Source organism: Pelophylax lessonae (genome assembly GCF_965119305.1).
Source record: "Pelophylax lessonae genome assembly, chromosome: 2".
NCBI lineage: Eukaryota > Metazoa > Chordata > Amphibia > Anura > Ranidae > Pelophylax > Pelophylax lessonae.
This window is the reverse complement of record NC_138769.1, coordinates 323,028,659-323,046,699: the sequence shown is the minus strand read 5'-3', so window position 1 is coordinate 323,046,699 and position 18,041 is coordinate 323,028,659. Positions and strand designations below refer to the sequence as shown.

At 49.2% G+C, this 18,041-nt stretch overlaps 1 protein-coding gene across 1 annotated transcript in view; it reads right to left on the bottom strand.

Moving 5' to 3' along the window:
- Positions 1-18,041, bottom strand: part of YTHDF2 (YTH N6-methyladenosine RNA binding protein F2) — a gene marked incomplete at its 3' end in the record, with an annotated part of 45,210 nt that overhangs the window by 6,296 nt on the left and 20,873 nt on the right. Inside the window, exon 4 of the mRNA XM_082246394.1 lies at positions 7,114-8,427. Coding sequence (XP_082102520.1) covers positions 7,114-8,427 — 1,314 coding nt within the window. The remainder of the gene's footprint in view (positions 1-7,113; positions 8,428-18,041) is intronic.

Genomic DNA, 18,041 nt, shown 5'->3' with positions numbered 1-18,041 from the left:
TCTTTTGAAAACTGCAAAAGACTGCACACAAATTTTGTCGGCCAACAACAGCCAACTGCAGAAGTGTTGTCATGTGATGGTTAACTTTCCTTGTCTTTTTTCTTTTCCGAGCATGCCCAGTCTTGCTAATCTGCTGTCTGTCGGCCGAAATCTGTACTGACTGGCGAACAATCGGCCATTCTGGTGTTGGCCAACAAAAATTTTAATGCCTGCACGACCGATTCTGTTCGGCCGAAAATGCGCTGTAGGCAGCATCATACTAACAAGCCTACAATCGGCCGGTCGGCCGAATATTTACGGCCGACAATCGGTACGTGTGTACGGGGCTTTAGACATTTAAAAAAAATAGCATGTCTCTTTAAACCACTGCCGCACTCAAAACCTTGCGGCCAAAAGAAGCATCCGAAGATGCCAACACATCCAAGTTTGTAAAACTTAAAAAGGTGTGTACAGACGACCAGGTCACCGCTTTGCACACCTGAGCCACTGACGCCTGGTGGCGAAAAGCCCAAGACGCACCAACAGCTCTAGTAGAGTGCGCCTAATAGGGAAGGGAGTAACCCGACCCTTAATCGAAAAGGCCTGCACAATCGTCTGTCTGATCCATTTGGAAATGGTTGCCGCAGAACCCTTCCGAGGTCCCACAGGAAGGACAAACAGACAATCCGACTCCCGGAAAGAGTTTGTGGCGGAAAGGTAAACTTTGATCGCCCGGACCACATCCAAGGAATGCAAAATAAATTCCTTCGGATGCTTAGACTTCGCACAAAGTGAAGGCAACACAATATCCTCATTAAGGTGGAAGGCTGAAAACCACCTTAGGAAGAAAAGACTTATTTGGTTGCAAGACCACTTTATCTATGAACAACCAGATAGGGGGAGCTGCAAGACAGAGCCGCCAACTCAGACACTCTGCAAGCAGATGTGATCGCCACTAGAAAGGCAACTTTTTGTGACAACACAGGCAGAGGGATCTCTCTGATGTTCTCAAAGAGAGGTCAAAAAAAAAAAAAAAAAGGGACAGAACAAGAGATTCAGGTCCCAGGGAGGGAAGAGAGCCTTCCACGGGGGAGCCAAATGACGCACCCCCTGAATAACGGTGCGAATCCAGGAATTTGATGCCAAAGGACGCTGAAAAAGAATGGCCAAGGCCAATTGGCCTTTGATCATGGTCAGCGCCAGGTGCTGATCCACCCTAGTCTGTAGGAAGGCCAAAACCCTCGCCACTGAAAAGGAACGGGGGTGAAGAGTAGACCTTGTGACTCACACCAAGCAAAATATGCCCTCCAGGTGCGATGATAAATCTTCCCATAGGAAGCTTTTCTAGTTTTTAACAAGGTAGGAATGGCAGCCGGCAGGGTACCCCTGTCTCTCAAGACTTGGCTTTCAACAGCCAAGCCGTCAAAGCCAGCGACTGTAAAGCAGGATGGAAGATTGGTCCTTGAGACAGAAGATAGTTTTAGTAGAAGCCACCAGGGAGGCTCGACAACCATCTGCATGATGTCCACGTACCAAGACCGACGCAGCCAGTCTGGAGCTATCAGAATCACCAGCATCCGTTCCGAGGCTAACCTGCAGAGGAACCTGGACAACATTTGAATCGGAGGAAAGGCATACATATATCAGCCGATACTGATGCCACGGCACCACTAACGCGTCCGAGGCGTCCGCCAGAGGATCGCGAGATCGAGCCATGAACCTTTCCACTTTTTTGTTGAGACGGGATGTGAACAGATACACGTCCGGAGACCCCCACCGGATACACAGAAGGTGAAACACCTCTGGGCGCAAGGACCGTTCCCCCTGGTCCAGGGTCTGGCGACTCAGATAGTCCGCCTGCCAATTTTCCACACCTGGAATGTGGACGGCCGAAATCGCAGGAACATGTGATTCTGCCCAAGATAATATCTCGGCCACTTCCCTGGCCGCCCAGGCACTCCTGGTGCCCCCCTAATGATTGATGTACGCCACCGCTATGGCGTTGTCGGTCTGCACTCGTATAGGGCAGCCCTGAATCCGAGCCGACCAACGGAACAAACAAATCTTGATCGCCCGGAGCTCCAGGACATTTATTGGTAGGGAGAAATCCTCCCCCGACCACATCCCCTGGGCACAAATCGTGCCCAGAACTCCACCCCAGCCCGACAGGCTGGCATCCGTGGAGAGCATTGTCCACAATAACGGCCGGAAGGATTTGCCTCGTGTCAGAATCGGTGACTGGAGCCACAACAAGAGATCTGATCTTACCTGGTGGCTTAGAGAAATCCTCCTGTCCAAAGATTGATGCCTGTTCCACCTGGCAAGAATCTCTGCTTGCAGTTTTCTCATGTGAAACTGCGCAAAGGGGACCGCCTCGAAGGCCGACACCATCAGACCCAGGGACCGCATGCAGGTTCGAATTGAGGAGAGATCGTTGTCCCTGATGGACCTGATCTCTTGCTGCAGAGTCTGGAGTTTGACCTCCGGAAGAAAGACTCGCCTGAGCGGAGTCCAAGAGCATCCCCAGGTAGACGAGATGAACCGTAGGGGACAGAGCCGAAAATTGATGGTCCACCCGAATGTCTGGAGCGTCTGAACCGTGACCGACAGAGCGCCCAACAGAGTGGAACTCGAGCTCGACCAGGAGATTGTCCAGATAACCGAGGATCGCAATCCCCTGTACCCGTAGCAGAGCCAACACAGGAGCCAAAACCTTGGTTAACTCCCCTGGAGCCGAAGTGAGACCGAAGGGCAACGCCACGAACTGGTAATGCTCCTCTGCGATTGCGAAGCGGAGATCGTACCGCTGATGACCCTCGCAAATAGGGATGTGCAGATATGCATCTTTTAGGTCGATGGAGGCCATGAATTCCCCTGGGCTCAGAGATGCCACCACTGACTGGATGGATTCCATCTGGAACTTCTGTACCCGCACGAACCAAAATTGGACACACCTTGCCCCCTTTTCTGGGCACTGTGAATGGATTGGAGTAAAACCCCCCCAAACCTGTCCCGCGGAGGGACTGGCACGATGACCCCTTGGGCGAGAAGATCTTGAACCGCCCGTTGTAGATCCCGGAAACGATCGCGAGTCAGATGGAGATTTGACGGAAAGAATCTGTCTGCAGGGGCGAGATCGGAACTCGATCTTGTACCCTGAACGAATAAGTTTGTGAACACACCTGTCCTGACAACCAGGACAACCAGGGCTTGGGGAAACAACGCAGACGTCACCCCACCCCTGATACGGGTGAGGGCGTCCCTTCAGGAAGGGGTGGACTGGGTTGCCTGCCCAGCTTGATCCATTTTGGGCTTACCCGCCCAAAATTTCTTGTGGTCACCGGAGGCCTTGAAGGACTTACCCTTTCCTGTGCCCGAAGGCATGATTAGTCTTAAAGGAGGGACCCCGCTAAGCACAGGGCGATTTACCCTTCAACACTTGAGACAAGAGAGCACTCTTACCCCCAGTAAGCCCCTTGATCAGCTCATCCAGAGTCACCAAAAAGACGACCCCCCCACATAAGGGATGTCAACACGGTCTTCCTAGAATCATGGTCGGCCGACCAGCTTTTCAGCCAAATAATGCGGCGGATTGCAATCCCGACCACAGATAGACGTGAGACCAAAGGAGCCTCGTCTAAAGCCGCCTCACAGGTACATCACAGCCTGTGCCATTTAATCCAACATGTCCAGTGCAGCAGCAGAAACCGACTGCTACCAGAGTGCGCCTAAGCACCTTGGCCCATTCTGCGATAGTCTGAGAGACCATCACTGAGGTGAACACCGGTTTCAAAAGGGAAACTGCCACCATACTCATGTGGCGGGAAAGCGTTTCCACCCGTCTATCCGCCGGGTTCCTTAAAACACCGGGGAGTCTTCCACGGGCATCAAGGTGGATTTATTCAGTCTGGAAACAGTGTGCTCCACTTTAGTCCAGCGAGTATCAACCGAATCCGCAAAGGGATAACGGTACTTAAATCTTTTTAGGTACAACCAGCACCTGCTTAATGCGACGCCATTGGTCATTTACCTTTTCCTGAAATTCCTTGGGACAAGGAAAAACCTAACCCGACTTCAGGGCCTTACGGGTCCCGAAGGAAACCCGCTTACCTGCCATGGAGGGCTCATCATCAAGATTTAAAGTCTCCTTAACGGAGCTATCCCAGAGGATGAATCTTCCTCCTCCACCTCCAACAGAGGACGGGGGGGGGGGGGGGACGTCGTCCGTGGCAACCAATTCGGGCTCCGAGTCAGAGGACTGAGAGAGCATAGGCCGTTTCTTTGTAAACCGGTCAGACATCAGTAGATCAACTTTTGGACGCTAAAGTCGCAAGTGCAGCAGATAAAGAGGCTAAGGAAGTGGAATCAGGAGTATCTGAGCCACCAACTAGATCTGTGGGGAATTTGCTGTCCTGGGACTCCATATTAGCAAAGTGCAAAAAAATGACACTGGCCCTTTAAAAACGGCGGTTCCCGCAGACCCCTATCGCAAACGACCCTACAGGTGGAGACCCTTCCCTTAACTAAAGCCACACTGAAAAAAAGAGTGCACTAGCAGGAATATAGCCAGAGAAAAACCGTAAAATCCCCCCACAGTGTCCCTATACTGGCCACGCTGCTGAGAAGGCTGATGTGAAAGGAGGAAGTAACCTCACACCCCTAGAGGCAGACAGCCCTGAGCCACAAAAAAAAAAAAATGGTGCCTGATGGAAGTCAATGGAGGAAAATCACTTAGAAAATGGCCGCTGCCCAGACAGGACATCAGCCCACACTAAAGATGGCGCCCCATCGGCGCTAACAATGATGATGATGGAAAATGGCCGCTGCCCTCACTCAAACAGCCAGCCCTTACCAAACAAGGCAGCTGGGCGGACAGCGCCAAACGCCGCAAGCGCCCGCACTGGCCCCCACCAGGATCTACACAGAGCAACCCTGGGGAGAAGGAAGCCCCCACAATCCCCTCATGCAGGGGCAGGGAAGGTAAGACACAGGGGGCCATCCCACAGCCATGAGGGGGATATTACAGCAAACTTTACATGTACCGCCATCCCCAGAGTGGGCCCACTCAATACCCCCTCAAAACCTGTTCCCAGGGACAGAGGGGTAGTAGTACTCACCATACTGCGAAGGTGGGCACCGCTCAGACACGGGAGACCTCCCACCCTGGGTACCATCAGCCAGGAAGGATGCTAGCAACACCCGGCCGTTCCGAAGTTGAGACATCCCAGCGAAGATAGAAAAACTTTGCAGGCTCGTCCCCCTTCCAGGGGCACTGTCCTTGCGAGGCCTAGGCGTACCAAAAGCCTGCGACGCTCAATGGCAGACTGGGACTACATAAGGTTCTATATTAACCAGTGCGAGGCCCAGTTCTGCTGACGCTTGTAGTCCTCCAAATTCTGACTAACTAGCATAGGTAAGAAAAAATAAAAAGCTATTTAAGGAAAATTCACTTTTCAGAAATAAACAGAAAGAAAAAAAAACAGACACTAGGTCCCAGCAGGGAAAACCTAGCCTACTCCTGACACTAGGCAGCAAAGAACTGGATTAGAGGGTTACTGGCTAGGAGGATATTGGCCAGAGAGATGGCCCCCCTGTGGGTGTGTCTATACGTTAATGTTTGTTGTATTAACTAAATTACTGCCTAGCTTGCTCCTGCGGAGAAGGCCAATACCTAATAGTGAAGACTGTATGAACTGGCAGCGACTGTCAGAGGGCGCAAGAGAAAGATTTGTTTTTGTTTAATCAACAAACATGTCATACTTGCATCAGGGCTTGACAGATTTGCTTGAAATCCATTTTTTTTTTGTGCATTCCAAATGGCCAGCTTCTGTCGGACCGGCTGCCATACACACTGGACCAATGGCAGACAGTTTTTAATGAACCGGCTGATGTTGCCCAGCATTCGACCCATGTGTACTTTGTTTACTTCTTCTGAGAGATATTAATGGAACACTCCAACCACCATGACCACTTCAGTGATTTGAAGTGATCATGGTGGTAGGGGTCAGAAACACTGCACATGCTTGGATATTTACAATTATGTGCTGGGGGCTAGTTGCAACCATAGCACGTGACTTACTGCTGGCGGGTACTGCTGGCTGAGAGAGTGTGAGGAGCGGCACTGGATAAAGCATGCAGAACCAATGCTTCCTGTATCTCTCCCCTCACAGGCGGAGTGCATTTGATATCACTCCCGTCTGACAGGACGGACCTGGAACTAGACAAAAAGCATCGGCTCCATTCTGTCACAGCTGACAGACACCATTCTGTCGCCAGACATCCCAAGTCTCCTGCAAGGTGCGCGAGTCTCCCGCATGCGGGCTGTGGCTCCCAGACACATGCAAGTGCCGTGCCCGCATGCGGGAGACTCCCACACCTCACAGGAGACTTGGGATGTCTGGCGACAAGACATCTGCCGCAGTGTATCCTAGACAGCAGGCCGCTAATTAAAGTTGCCAATGCGACCTGACGCCTGGGGTTTGTCGAGCCCTTAATTGCATGCTTTGTTCAGAGCAGCCATAATCCTCCTCTTCTCAGGTCCCCCGCTAAGTGCCCTGGGCTCCTCCCCTTGACTGGTGCCCCCAATAGCAAGCCGCCTGCTCTATGGGGGCACCGATGTGCGCTCACTTCCAAGCTCCTGTGTAACAGTTAAGACACAGCCATGTGAATGACCGCAGTGAAAGCCAATGGCTCACGCCTCAGCCAATGAGGAGAGAGAAACCCGAGACAGCAGAGACCCAGTGCACATAACTGGATTGAGAGGGCGCTCAGGTAAGTATTAGGGGGGACTGTGGGGGGAGCAGCACACAGGTTTTTTTACCTCCATGCACAGAATGCATGAAGGTAAAAACCTTTCAGACTTTACAACCACTTTAACTGACACGATACCGTAGGTTTGAGAAGGGCTTAAAAACAGTGTTGGGTGCATAATGCAGGCTAGAATTTAAAAAATGCTTACCGACAGTTCATTTGTCATGAGAAAAAGACAGTCTTAAGTGCAATAACAAATTCATCCACTCCTGATTATTGCACATTTACCTTTCTCTTATAAGCAAACTAGCTTGCAGGAACCTTCACCAACAAATATCAAGCACAGATAGGTAAAAAACTCAAATTCTGAAATGGAAAGCATACCTTTTTGATACTGTCTTCCTCCTCTTGCCTCTTCTCATAATGCGAAAAGTCATCAAATATGGAAGTGGTATGTTTGTAGCTAGCTATGATTCGGAGAACCTGGCGAGCTTTTTCCAAAGGAACCTCTTGAGTGTCTCGAGAGTTGGTAACAGGCTTATTCTCATTGTTCTCTAATCTGATGTGGCGTAACTGCCCATTGGGAACATCTTTAACAAAGACCCAACGTACATCAAATCGTCCCTTCCATTTGTCCTGAGACCATACACCTGCACAGGTGTTATAGTCTACAGCAGATTTCATTTCTGCCACACCACAGAAGTGACCACTACCATTAACACTGAAAAGCAAGTACACTGGACCTTTGCCATTAAGAGAACGATAAGCTGCATCCAGACGTTTATTGCCATGCTCCGTGGAGCACCACACATTGTACTTGATGGATCGATGTATGTCATCTTCTGAGTAACTTTTAACAATAAACACTCGTCCAAATTTTGGGTTGCAGTCAAAATCCTTGGGGTTATAGTTATTGAGTGAACGCAGTTTCTCCAAAACAGGATGAGGATCTGATGAAATATGTGAGGCCTGAGATTGCTCTGACCCTCGATTGCGTGGTGCTGACCAACGTGCAGGAGCATGTGAAGATGGAGTCACTGTAGGCTGTTGTGCCACTGGAGGCGATGGTGGTTGGCAGCTATTGGAGGGTGCTTTGTTTTCCCAAGTTCCAATCTCCATGTTGTGTTTCACTGGTGGAGGAAGAGCCTTTCCAATACTCTGCTTGGCAGGTTTACTGGCAATATCCGCCCACGATGCCTGCTTTGGTGGAGCAATTGTTGCAGGTGGGAGGTTTACACCTGTTTTGATACCATTGCCTTCTCCCAGTTTTAATGTCCCCATGCTCTGCTCTAGACTGCCAACTGCTTTGCCACCACCAAAACTGGTCTGCTCATCCAAAACAGCTCCTCCCAAAGTGCTTGGAGCATATGCATAGCTACCCCCATAACCAGAACTCGGAGCAGATGCACCAGGAGAATTTCCTCCACTACCCCAGGCTGAAAAGTCCATGCTACTAGGAAAAAAGTTAAATCCAGGTTGTCCCAAAAAAGGGGCACTGCTTAGAGGTCCAAACATGGCATCTGGCAAAAAGTGAGGCTCACCGCTGCCCAACTGTCCATAGGAAGCAAGAAAAGGCATGGTTGGTGGCGGGTCTCCTCCAGTAGACCAGGCAGCATCGTTCAGAGAGTAGGAGAAACCAATGGCTGGACCATAATAACTGGGAAGGTACGAGTCTGACAAGGCAGTGTAGCCATTATTCTACAATGAAAAAGAAATATCATTAAGTGTATAAAAAAGGAGAGGATACATTGCACACAATGTCAAATCAGAATAAGGCCCATTATAAATATCTTTGTCTATGTGCCATCTACCAATCTGCACATTTCCTTGACTGCTGCATATTGTGTCAGGAAGAAAAGTTATATGAATCGTAATAAGCCGATTGTTGGCGATACCATACCTGACAAAGTAGATGCCTGAAAATACGTAAAAAAGTAATGCAATGTAATGATATAGAAATGCATAGTGCCATTGACACCCCCAGTTACACAAATGTTGTTCTTTTTGAGCCCATAAAAGCGAGCTCTGATGTGGCAATGGCAATGCTGAATTATTGGGTCATAGCTGTAATAGGCGAATATACTCACCAATAACCAAGCGTAAAAAAAGGGGAGTGTGCAGGATTGGTCACCATTTGCTCACAAGAACAAACCACGGATGCTTTACATTCAAATCAAACTTAACATGGAGACAACTGATTCCACTATGTGAATGACCAATTATTAGGTTGTATGTGGCAACAGATCTGTTTTAATATCTGAGCTAAATAAATGTTTCTACAATCCCAAAAACGTTGGGACGCTGTGTAAAATCTACAGAATGCAATGATTTCAAAATCTCAAACCCACATTTTATTCACAATAGAAGTTATATCAAGAGGTTTAAACTAATAAAAAAAAAAAAATAAAAAAAAATCGAAATGGATGGCAGCAACAAGTCTCAAAAGTTGGGACAGGGCAACAAAAATTTGACAAAGTAGGTGGTACTAACAAAACCTAAAAAAATTTTGCAATTAGGTTACCTAGCAACAGGTCAGTAACATGATTTAGTATAAAAAGAGCATCTTAGAGAGTGAGAGTGTCTCAGAAGTATAGATGGGCAGAGGATCACCTATTTTTGAAAAGCTGCATCTAAAAATTGTCGATTTAAAAATAATGCTGCTTAACGTAAAATTGCAAAGAATTTAAATATATGATCATCTACAGGTGCAATATATCTAAAGATTCTAGAAATCTGGAGAAATCTCTGTACACAAGAGACAAGCCAAAACACAGTATTTGATGCCTGTAATCTTCAGGCCCTCAGGACAGCACTTCATGGGCTCAGGATTACTTCCAGAAATCACAGTCTATATACACAGTTCGCTGTGCCATCCAAAAATGCAAGTTAAAGAGGAGTAAACTTTCCATATTTTAAAGCGGAGTTCCGGGCACAAAATCGACCTAATCGATTGTGGCCATCCGCTTGCTTTGCTTCACCTGAAAAGGAATTGGATAGTTAAGATTTTTTTTTTTTTACTTACCTTGTAATTGTAGAAAGAATTACTCTCCAATTTTCCACTTCCTCCCTCTGTGGCCGCGGCCTGCACCGTCACTTCTGGTCATCGCTCCCAGGAATCAATGCGACGGCATCGGCCCCACTCGTCACTTCCGGTGTGACGCCGCATTCCCTGCTAAACAGCTTCTGGGCATGCCCAGAAGCTGTGTAGGAATGCGGCACCGCACCGGAAGTGACGAGAGGGGCCGGTGAAGGCGCATTCTGGGACAAGAAGACGCGGAAGAGGACGCAGAAGGGGATCGCGCTGGCTTCAGCTGCCCACAACAGAGATGGCAACGCTGGAGAAGAAATTTTATAAGTGAGTATTTCTTCTTACAGGTAAGTGCGAACCAGGACAGATCAGAGGCTAGCCATTGTGGAATGTACTAGCCCTGACTATCCCGGGGGTATGTTCATTGAAAAAATGTTTCTGTGCCCGGAACTCCGCTTTAAGTTTTACCTATAGGTAGTTTTGAATATCTCCTAAACATGCACCGTTTAGGAGATATTTACTGACCTAGCAGCCAGTTACGTCACTAGCGCACATGCTCTGAAGGAACGGCCGTCCATGTTCTTCAGAGCAGTGTGCGGTGACTGGTGGCTCCCGCATGTATGCACGCCTCTGGCCAGTCTTCGAGCCGGAGCTGCGAACACCCAAATGAAGATCGGGTATAGATGGACGCTCCCTCAAGTGATAACTAAGCGTTCCAGTGAGGCGATGCTTTTAGGCAAGTTTAACATAATGTACTAGTATGCATCACATACTAGCACATTATGAATTTTGCCTTGCAGGAAAAAAAAAAAAAAAAAAAAAGCACAGACACCAGCAGACTGTCATCCCCAGACAGCAGAGGCCCCACACAGAATGTACTCACCGATCCATGATGGCGTGGGCACCTCTCTGCGAAGGGAAACCTCCCACCCCAGGTGGCGGGGGTGCAGTCAGCCAAACAGGACTCTAGCAATGCACGGAACCGCGGTTGAGGCGTTCTAGCGAGGTAGCCACCTCGCGGGCTTTTGTTCCTGAAGAACAGGGACAGGTCGTTTGCGAGGCCAGAGCGTACGCATAGCCTGCTAAATGCTTGATGGCGGGCTGGGATGCCATAAGGTTCTCTGTCATGGGACACCAGGACAACCAGTCTGACTCCCAGCTCCGCAAACGCTGTAGTCCTCCGAAGATCCGACTAACTAAGCGCAGGAACAAATAAAAAGCTAGTAGTGCTAAGAAAACACTTTAGCATAAAATAAAAGTAATAAAACAGAAGGCTGAGACTGTAGCCCCAGCACAGGGATAGCCTATCTTGCTCCTAACTAGGCAGAAGATAAACTGAGTTGGGAATGCTGATAGCAGGGGGGTATTGGACCAGAGGGAGAGACCCCTAAAGATGTGTCTATGTAAATTGCTTTGTTTCTAACAAGTCATATGCCTAGCTTGCTCCTATGGATAAGAGGTCAATACCCATTGGTGAAGACTGAGTGGGCGGCGACTGTCAGGACGTAAGAGAAATTGCTGTTAACAGATGCTCTCTCTCTCCAATTGAGCTATTTTGCAAAGAAGGATGGGCAAAAAATTTCACTCTAAAATGTGCAAAGCTGGTAGAGACACTCAAAAAAGACTTGCAGCTAAAAGGTGGTTCTACAAAGTAATTAGGGGGGCTGAATACAAATGCACGCCACATTGTTCAGATTTTTTAGTTTTATTTTTTAAATGTAAAAACCATTTATCAATTTCCTTCCACTTCATAATTATGTGCCACTTTGTGTTGGTCTATCACATAAAATCCCAGTAAAATACATTTATATTTTTGATTGTAACATGACAAAATGTGAAAAAATTTCAAAGGGTATGAATACTTTTTCAAGGCACTGTATGCTCCCATGCAGACATCTTTTTTTCAGGAAAGGCATTGCATATTTCAGCAGGACAATGCAAATCCGCATACTGCACCTATGTCAACTGTATGGCTTCATAGTAGAAGAGCCAGGGTGCTTAACTGACCTGCCTGCTGTCCAGACCTTTCACCAATTGAAAATGTTTCGCACATCTTGAAACAAAAAAAAAAAATACAACAAACATTTCAGGACTGTTGAGCAGTTAGAATCCTATATTAGACTAGAATGGACAATATTCCTCTCCCAAAACTCCAATAACTGGTCTCAGTTCCCAGAGGTTTAAAGGTTTGTTAAGAAGAGGGGATGCTACACCATGGTAAACATGGCCCTGTCCCAACTTTAAGACGTGTTGCTGCCATCGATTTCAAAATGACCTCTTTAAAAAATGGTACATTTTCTTAGTTTAAATATTTTCTATTGTGAATATGGGTTTGAGATTTTCAAATCATTGCATTCCGTTTTTATGTAAATTTACACAGCATCCCAACTTGTTTGGAATTGTGATTGTAAGTTTCTCTTGCTCTCAGTACTTTGAGTACATAGCCAAATCTTTCCCCGATAGCGTTCTTCACTTTTTCCATATTTTCTGTAGAAAATAAATTTGTTCAGACTCATTTAAAACACCTTAATACCAGCTAGTATCCTAAACAAATTGTCAGTATGCCAGTAAACAAAGCCTAGGACAGAAACATTACATGTCCATAAATCTGAGGGAAATATAAGGGGGGGGGGGGGCCACTGCGCTGCATATTTTGGTCAGCAATTGCAGTCTACATCTAATCCCAGTACAAAAATTATCTGACTGGTAACTACATTAACACTTAGTACAAATTAGATTAATTCTCATACAACTGAGACTGTGGGGTTGATTTACTAAAACTGGAGTGCAAAATCTAGTGCAGCTGTGCATAGAAACCAATCGGCTTCCAGGGTTTAGCCCTCGTTCACACTGAGGGCGGGTTTGAAATCGTGTGAGTTCAGCTGATTTCCTGCACAGATGTTTATTGAAATCAGCCCTAAGTTGCCAAAAGTAGTTGAGAAACTATTTTTGGGAATCGGGGTGGCGCTGCTGCAAAAACTGAATTTTTGTAAAATCTTACCGTAAAATTCCTTTCTCTGAGTCCTCTGACAGTCGCCGCCCACTCATACAGTCTTCACTTATGGGTATTGACCTCTTATCCACAGGAGTAAGCTAGGCAGAAGATTTTGTTAAAAACACAAAACTTTGCATAGACACCTACAGGGGGCTGTCCCACTGGATTCCAATACCCCTGGCTAGCCTCATTCCCAATTCAGTTTGGTAGCAAGCAGTAGATATAACATGAACCCCAAAAGAGGGGCGGGGGCGGCGACTGTCAGAGGACTCAGAGAAAGGAATTTTATGGTAAGATTTTACAAAAATTCTGTTTTCTCTTACGTCCTCTCATACAGTCTTCACTTATGGGATGTCCCAAAGCAGTGTAGACATGAGGGGTGGGAAACACAAATGTCAAGGTAATGAAGCACTCAAGGTCAGATAGAACCTTATCTGAACCAGAAAGGCAACCAACCGGGTAACAGGAAAGCTCAACAGGAGCAAACAAACCCAGGAAGGTAAAATAACCAAGGGGGAAAAAACCCCCACAGGAGGGGGCAGGCTAAAACGCCATGTCTCCCCCAAAGTACTGCTGCACTCAGAACTTAGCGGCCAAAGGAGGCATCTGCCGATGCCGAAACATCAAGTTCGTAAACTTTGTAAAGGTGTGCACTGACGACCAGGTCGCTGCTTTGCACACCCGGGGCACAGACGCCTGATGGCGAAAGGCCCAAGATGCACCCACCGCTCAGAAGAGTGCATCGTGACAGGGAAGGGCGGAACCTGTTTCCTAGGCGAATAAGCCTGTACAACCGTCCGTCTGAACAGACAGGAATGGTTGCCGCAGACGCAGCCATACCCTTCCAAGGCCCTCAGGAAGGACAAAAAAAGAGAATCTGACTTTCTGAAAGATTCAGCAGACGACAGGTAACCCTGATCGCCCAGACAACATCCAAGGAATGCAAGGCAAACTCTGTAGGATGCGTAGGATTCGCACACAGCAAAAGCAAAACAATGCCCTCATGGAGATGGATTGCAGACACCACCTTCAGAAGGAAGGATTGATGAGGTCGCGGCCAGACTGGGCCCCCAGGACCACCAACCTCGGTTCTGAGACCAACCTGCGAAGGAACCGTGACAACAACTGGATCGGGGGGGGGGGGCATAAATCAGACGATACTGATTCCAAGGCACCACCAGTGCATCCGAGGCGGCTGCCAGAGGATCGCATGTTCTTGCCACAAGCCTTCCCACCTTGTAGTTTAGAGGAGGCGCGCCATCGCGCACACAGCATCGGAAACACCTCCGGGTGTAGGGACCCTTCCCCACGGTCTGGGGTCTGGCGACACAGATACTCGGCCTGCCAACATTCCATACCCGGAATGTGAACTGCCAAAAGCGCCGAGACCCGCGTCTCGGCCCAAGGCAAAATCTCGGCCAATCCTGGTGCCCCCTTGGTGATTGATGTACGCCACCGCAGTGCTGTTGTCCGCTTGCACCCGCACAGGGTGGCCCCGAAGACGATCCTTCCAAAGGAGCAAACAGAGTCTGATCGTTCTCAGTTCCAAGGCATGTATCGGTAGGGAGGATTCCTCCTCCAACCAAGTGCCCTGGGCAGACAATTTTGCCCCGAACGCCACCCCAGCCCGACAGGCTGGCGTCCGTGGTGAGCACCTTTCAAAACAACGGCCGGAAGGATTATTCTTCCGTCAGAGCCGGAGACTAGAGCCACCACAGAAAGTCCGCTCTGACCCAGTGACTCAAAGATATCCTCCTGTCCAAGGACTGAGGATGCCTGTCCCACCCGGCTAGGATCTCCGCTTGCAGAGATTGCGTGTGGAACTGGGCAAATAATATCGCCTCGAAGGCCGACACCATCAATCCTAGGAACCGCATGCAGGTCCTGAGTGATGAGGATTCGTTGTCCCCTGAGGGACCTGACCTCGTTCGGCAGAGTCCAGAGTATGTCCTCCGGCAGGAAAACTCCCGCATGGGCGGAGTCCAGGACCATTCCCAGATAAGGGAGACGAACAGAAGGGAGCAATGTCAACTTCTGAAAGTTGATGGCCCACCTGAACTCCTGGAGCGTCTGAACTGTGGTTGACAGATCGCGCAACAGAGTTGAACTGAAACTCGACCTTAACAGGAGATCGTCCAGATATCCAAGGATAGCGATTCCCTGTGCCCGCAATAGGGCCAGAACAGGACCGAGACCGAAAGGTAACGCTACGAACTGATAACGCTCCTCCTCGATTGCGAATCGGAGGTACCTCTGATGACCTGCGAATACAAGGATGTGTAGAAACGCATCCTTGAGGTCGATTAAAGCCAGGAATCTCCCGGACTCAGAGAGGCCACCACCGATCAGAGGAATTCCATACGGAATTTTTGAACCCGCACAAAGCGGTTTAGAAACTTTAGGTCCAGAAGCGGACACACCTTGCCCTCCTTCCAGGGCACCGTGAACAGATTTGAGTAAAAACCCCCGAAAACCTGTCCCGATGTGACACCGGGACAATCGCCCCCTGGGTGAGGAGGAGAACCTGAACCGCCCGTTGGAGATCTTGTGAAATGATCTGGGGTCAAATGAAGATTTGAGGGAAAGAATCTGTCTGCAGGGCGCGATCGAATGAGTTCTGAACCCATCTGTCCGGAATGGCGGACAGGGCTGCCGTGCCAGAGTGGGCGGCTATAGACTCGTCCGCCCTTCTTCTGGCCACCAGAGGCCTTGAAGGATTCGCCCTTGTCATGTGCCCTAAAGGCACGAAAAGACCCCTGGTTAGGTTTAAAGTAAGGGTCCCGCTTACCGCAGAGAAAAAAAAAAAAAAACACTTACCCTTAGACACATGGGGCAGCAGAGTGCTTTCACCCCCAGTGACCCCCTTCACCAACTCGTCCAGGGAGTCCCTAAAAAGGAGATTCCCTGCATAAGGGATGTCAGACACAGTCTTCCTGGAAGCCTGGTCGGCCGACCAGCTCTACAGCCACACAAGGCGACGGATTATCACTGCGACAGCAGATAAGCTTAAGACTAAAGGGGCCTCATCCAAGGCCGCATCACACAGGCATAAAACCGCCTGAACAATTTGGTCCACCATCCCCAAAGTAGCAGGAGGGACCATCCCCAAAGTAGCAGGAGGGGCGGAATCAGCCACAAGGGTGCGTCTGAGCACCTTAGTCCACTCCACCACAGCCTGAGAGACCATTACTGAGGCGAACACAGGCTTCATCAAGGAACCTGCCACCACATAGGAGTGGCGGGCAAGAGATTCCACCCGCCTATCCGCCGGGTCTCTAAGCACCGCATAAGCCTCCATGGGCATCAGAGTGGCCTTGTGTAATCTGGACCCCGTGTGGTCCACCTTAGGGGCCACAATCCAATGCAAATCCGTTGGAGACGCAAAGGGACAACGGTACGGTAACCGCCTAGGTACCACAAAGTTGCGCTTCAGATTGAGCCACTGATCATTTACCATTTTATGAAATTCGGCGTGACAGGGAAAAACCTGAACCGATATCTGGGTTCTGCGGGTCCCAAAAGACGACCGCTTACCCTGCTGGTGGGGCTCATCCTCCAAATGCAGCGTTGCTTTTACAGAACTATGAGCGCAGCCATAGCAGCGCGATCACTGGCTGTCCTGGCGGGGGAAACTTCCCCCTCCTCCACTTCCCCCTCCGACTGATAGGACTGAGACCCCTCAGGGGGTATACATGACCGTGACAACCATATCAGAGTCTGAATCAGAAGAAGGCGAAGGCCTGGGCCTTTTTCTATAAGTCCGCTCAGACATCAGCAGATCCACCTTTGACGCTAAAGTTGCAAGTGCAGCGCCAAGAGAGCTCTGCTCAGAGTACCCAGGCGTACCTGAATCCTCCACCAGAGCTGGGGGAATTTGCTGTCCTGGGAATCCATATTAAAGCGATTGAAAGTAAAAGCGCTGGCCCTTTAAGTAGCAACCGATGCGGAACGCACCGCGAGGTACCGCAAAAGGAATGGAAAACAGTGCTACAATCAAACAGCAGGAAAGTGACTGCCAGCATGAAAAAACGACCCAGGAGAAGCTAAAAGACCCCCAGAAGAGCATACATAAAGTCTCCACGATTGCTGGAACGATCTGCCGTCTGAGGGAAGGAAGTGATGTCATCTGCTAGAGGACACAGACTAAGGGAAAATGGCTGCCCATGCAATGTAATGAGAAGGCTCCGGGAAGATGGCTGCCGGGCACATGTATGAAGGACCGTGCCACATCCAAGATGGTGCCGAAAGGGCGCGATTTTGCTGCAGGGAGGAGCGCTGTAGCCCATGAGGCGGAACAGCATGCCCACACTAAAAATGGCGGCCCCGCGATTTTCGCGCAGCGGGCCGCACGCACATGTCTGGCACCCCAAAATTACAAAGGAACATATAGGGGAGAGGGGACCCCCCCCGGGACCCCCCCCCAACCCCCCCACAGCGCAGCAAAACCGCCATAGTGCCCACAGGGACAGGGAGAGACCGGGAAGCACACCCACAGACATGAGGGGAATACACAGACACCAAACGACAGACTGTCATCCCCAACACAGAGGCCCCACAGACACCCCACAAGTAGAGGGGTTACTCACCGACCAGCGATAGCGTGAGAGCCGCCGTGAGATGGGAAGCCTCCCACCCCGGGTGGTGGGGGAACCGTCAGCCTAACAGGACGCTAGCTACACGCGGCGTACCGCAGTAGAGCCATCCTAGCGAAGTAGCCACATTCGCAGGTCGTTTGCGAGGCCTGTGCGTACGCATAGCCTGCTAAACGCTCAATGGCAGGCTGGGATTCCATAAGGTTCTCTGTCCTGGGACACCGGGACAACCAGTCCGATTCCCAGCTCCGCAACGCTGTAGTCTTCCGAAGTCTGACTAACTAAGCCCAGGAACAAATAAAAAGCTATTAGTGCAAAGAAAAAAAACACACTTAGCAGAAAATAAAATGTAATAAAACAGAGAAAAGGCTGAGACTGTAGCCCCGGCACAGGGAAGCCTGCCTACTCCTATCTAGGCAAAAGACAAACTGAATTGGGAATGAGGCTAGCCGGGGGTATTGGACCAGAGGGACAGCCCCCTGTAGGTGTGTCTATGCAAAGTTTTGTGTTTTTAACAAAATCTTCTGCCTAGCTTACTCCTGTGGATAAAAGGTTAATACCCATAAGTGAAGACTGTATGAGTGGGCGGCGACTGTCAGAGGACTCAAGAGAAAAACTAAATGTTGTTACTTACCGTAAAATCCTCTTCTCTAAAGTTCATTGACATTCTTAACCATAGGGATTTGCTGCCCCCTAC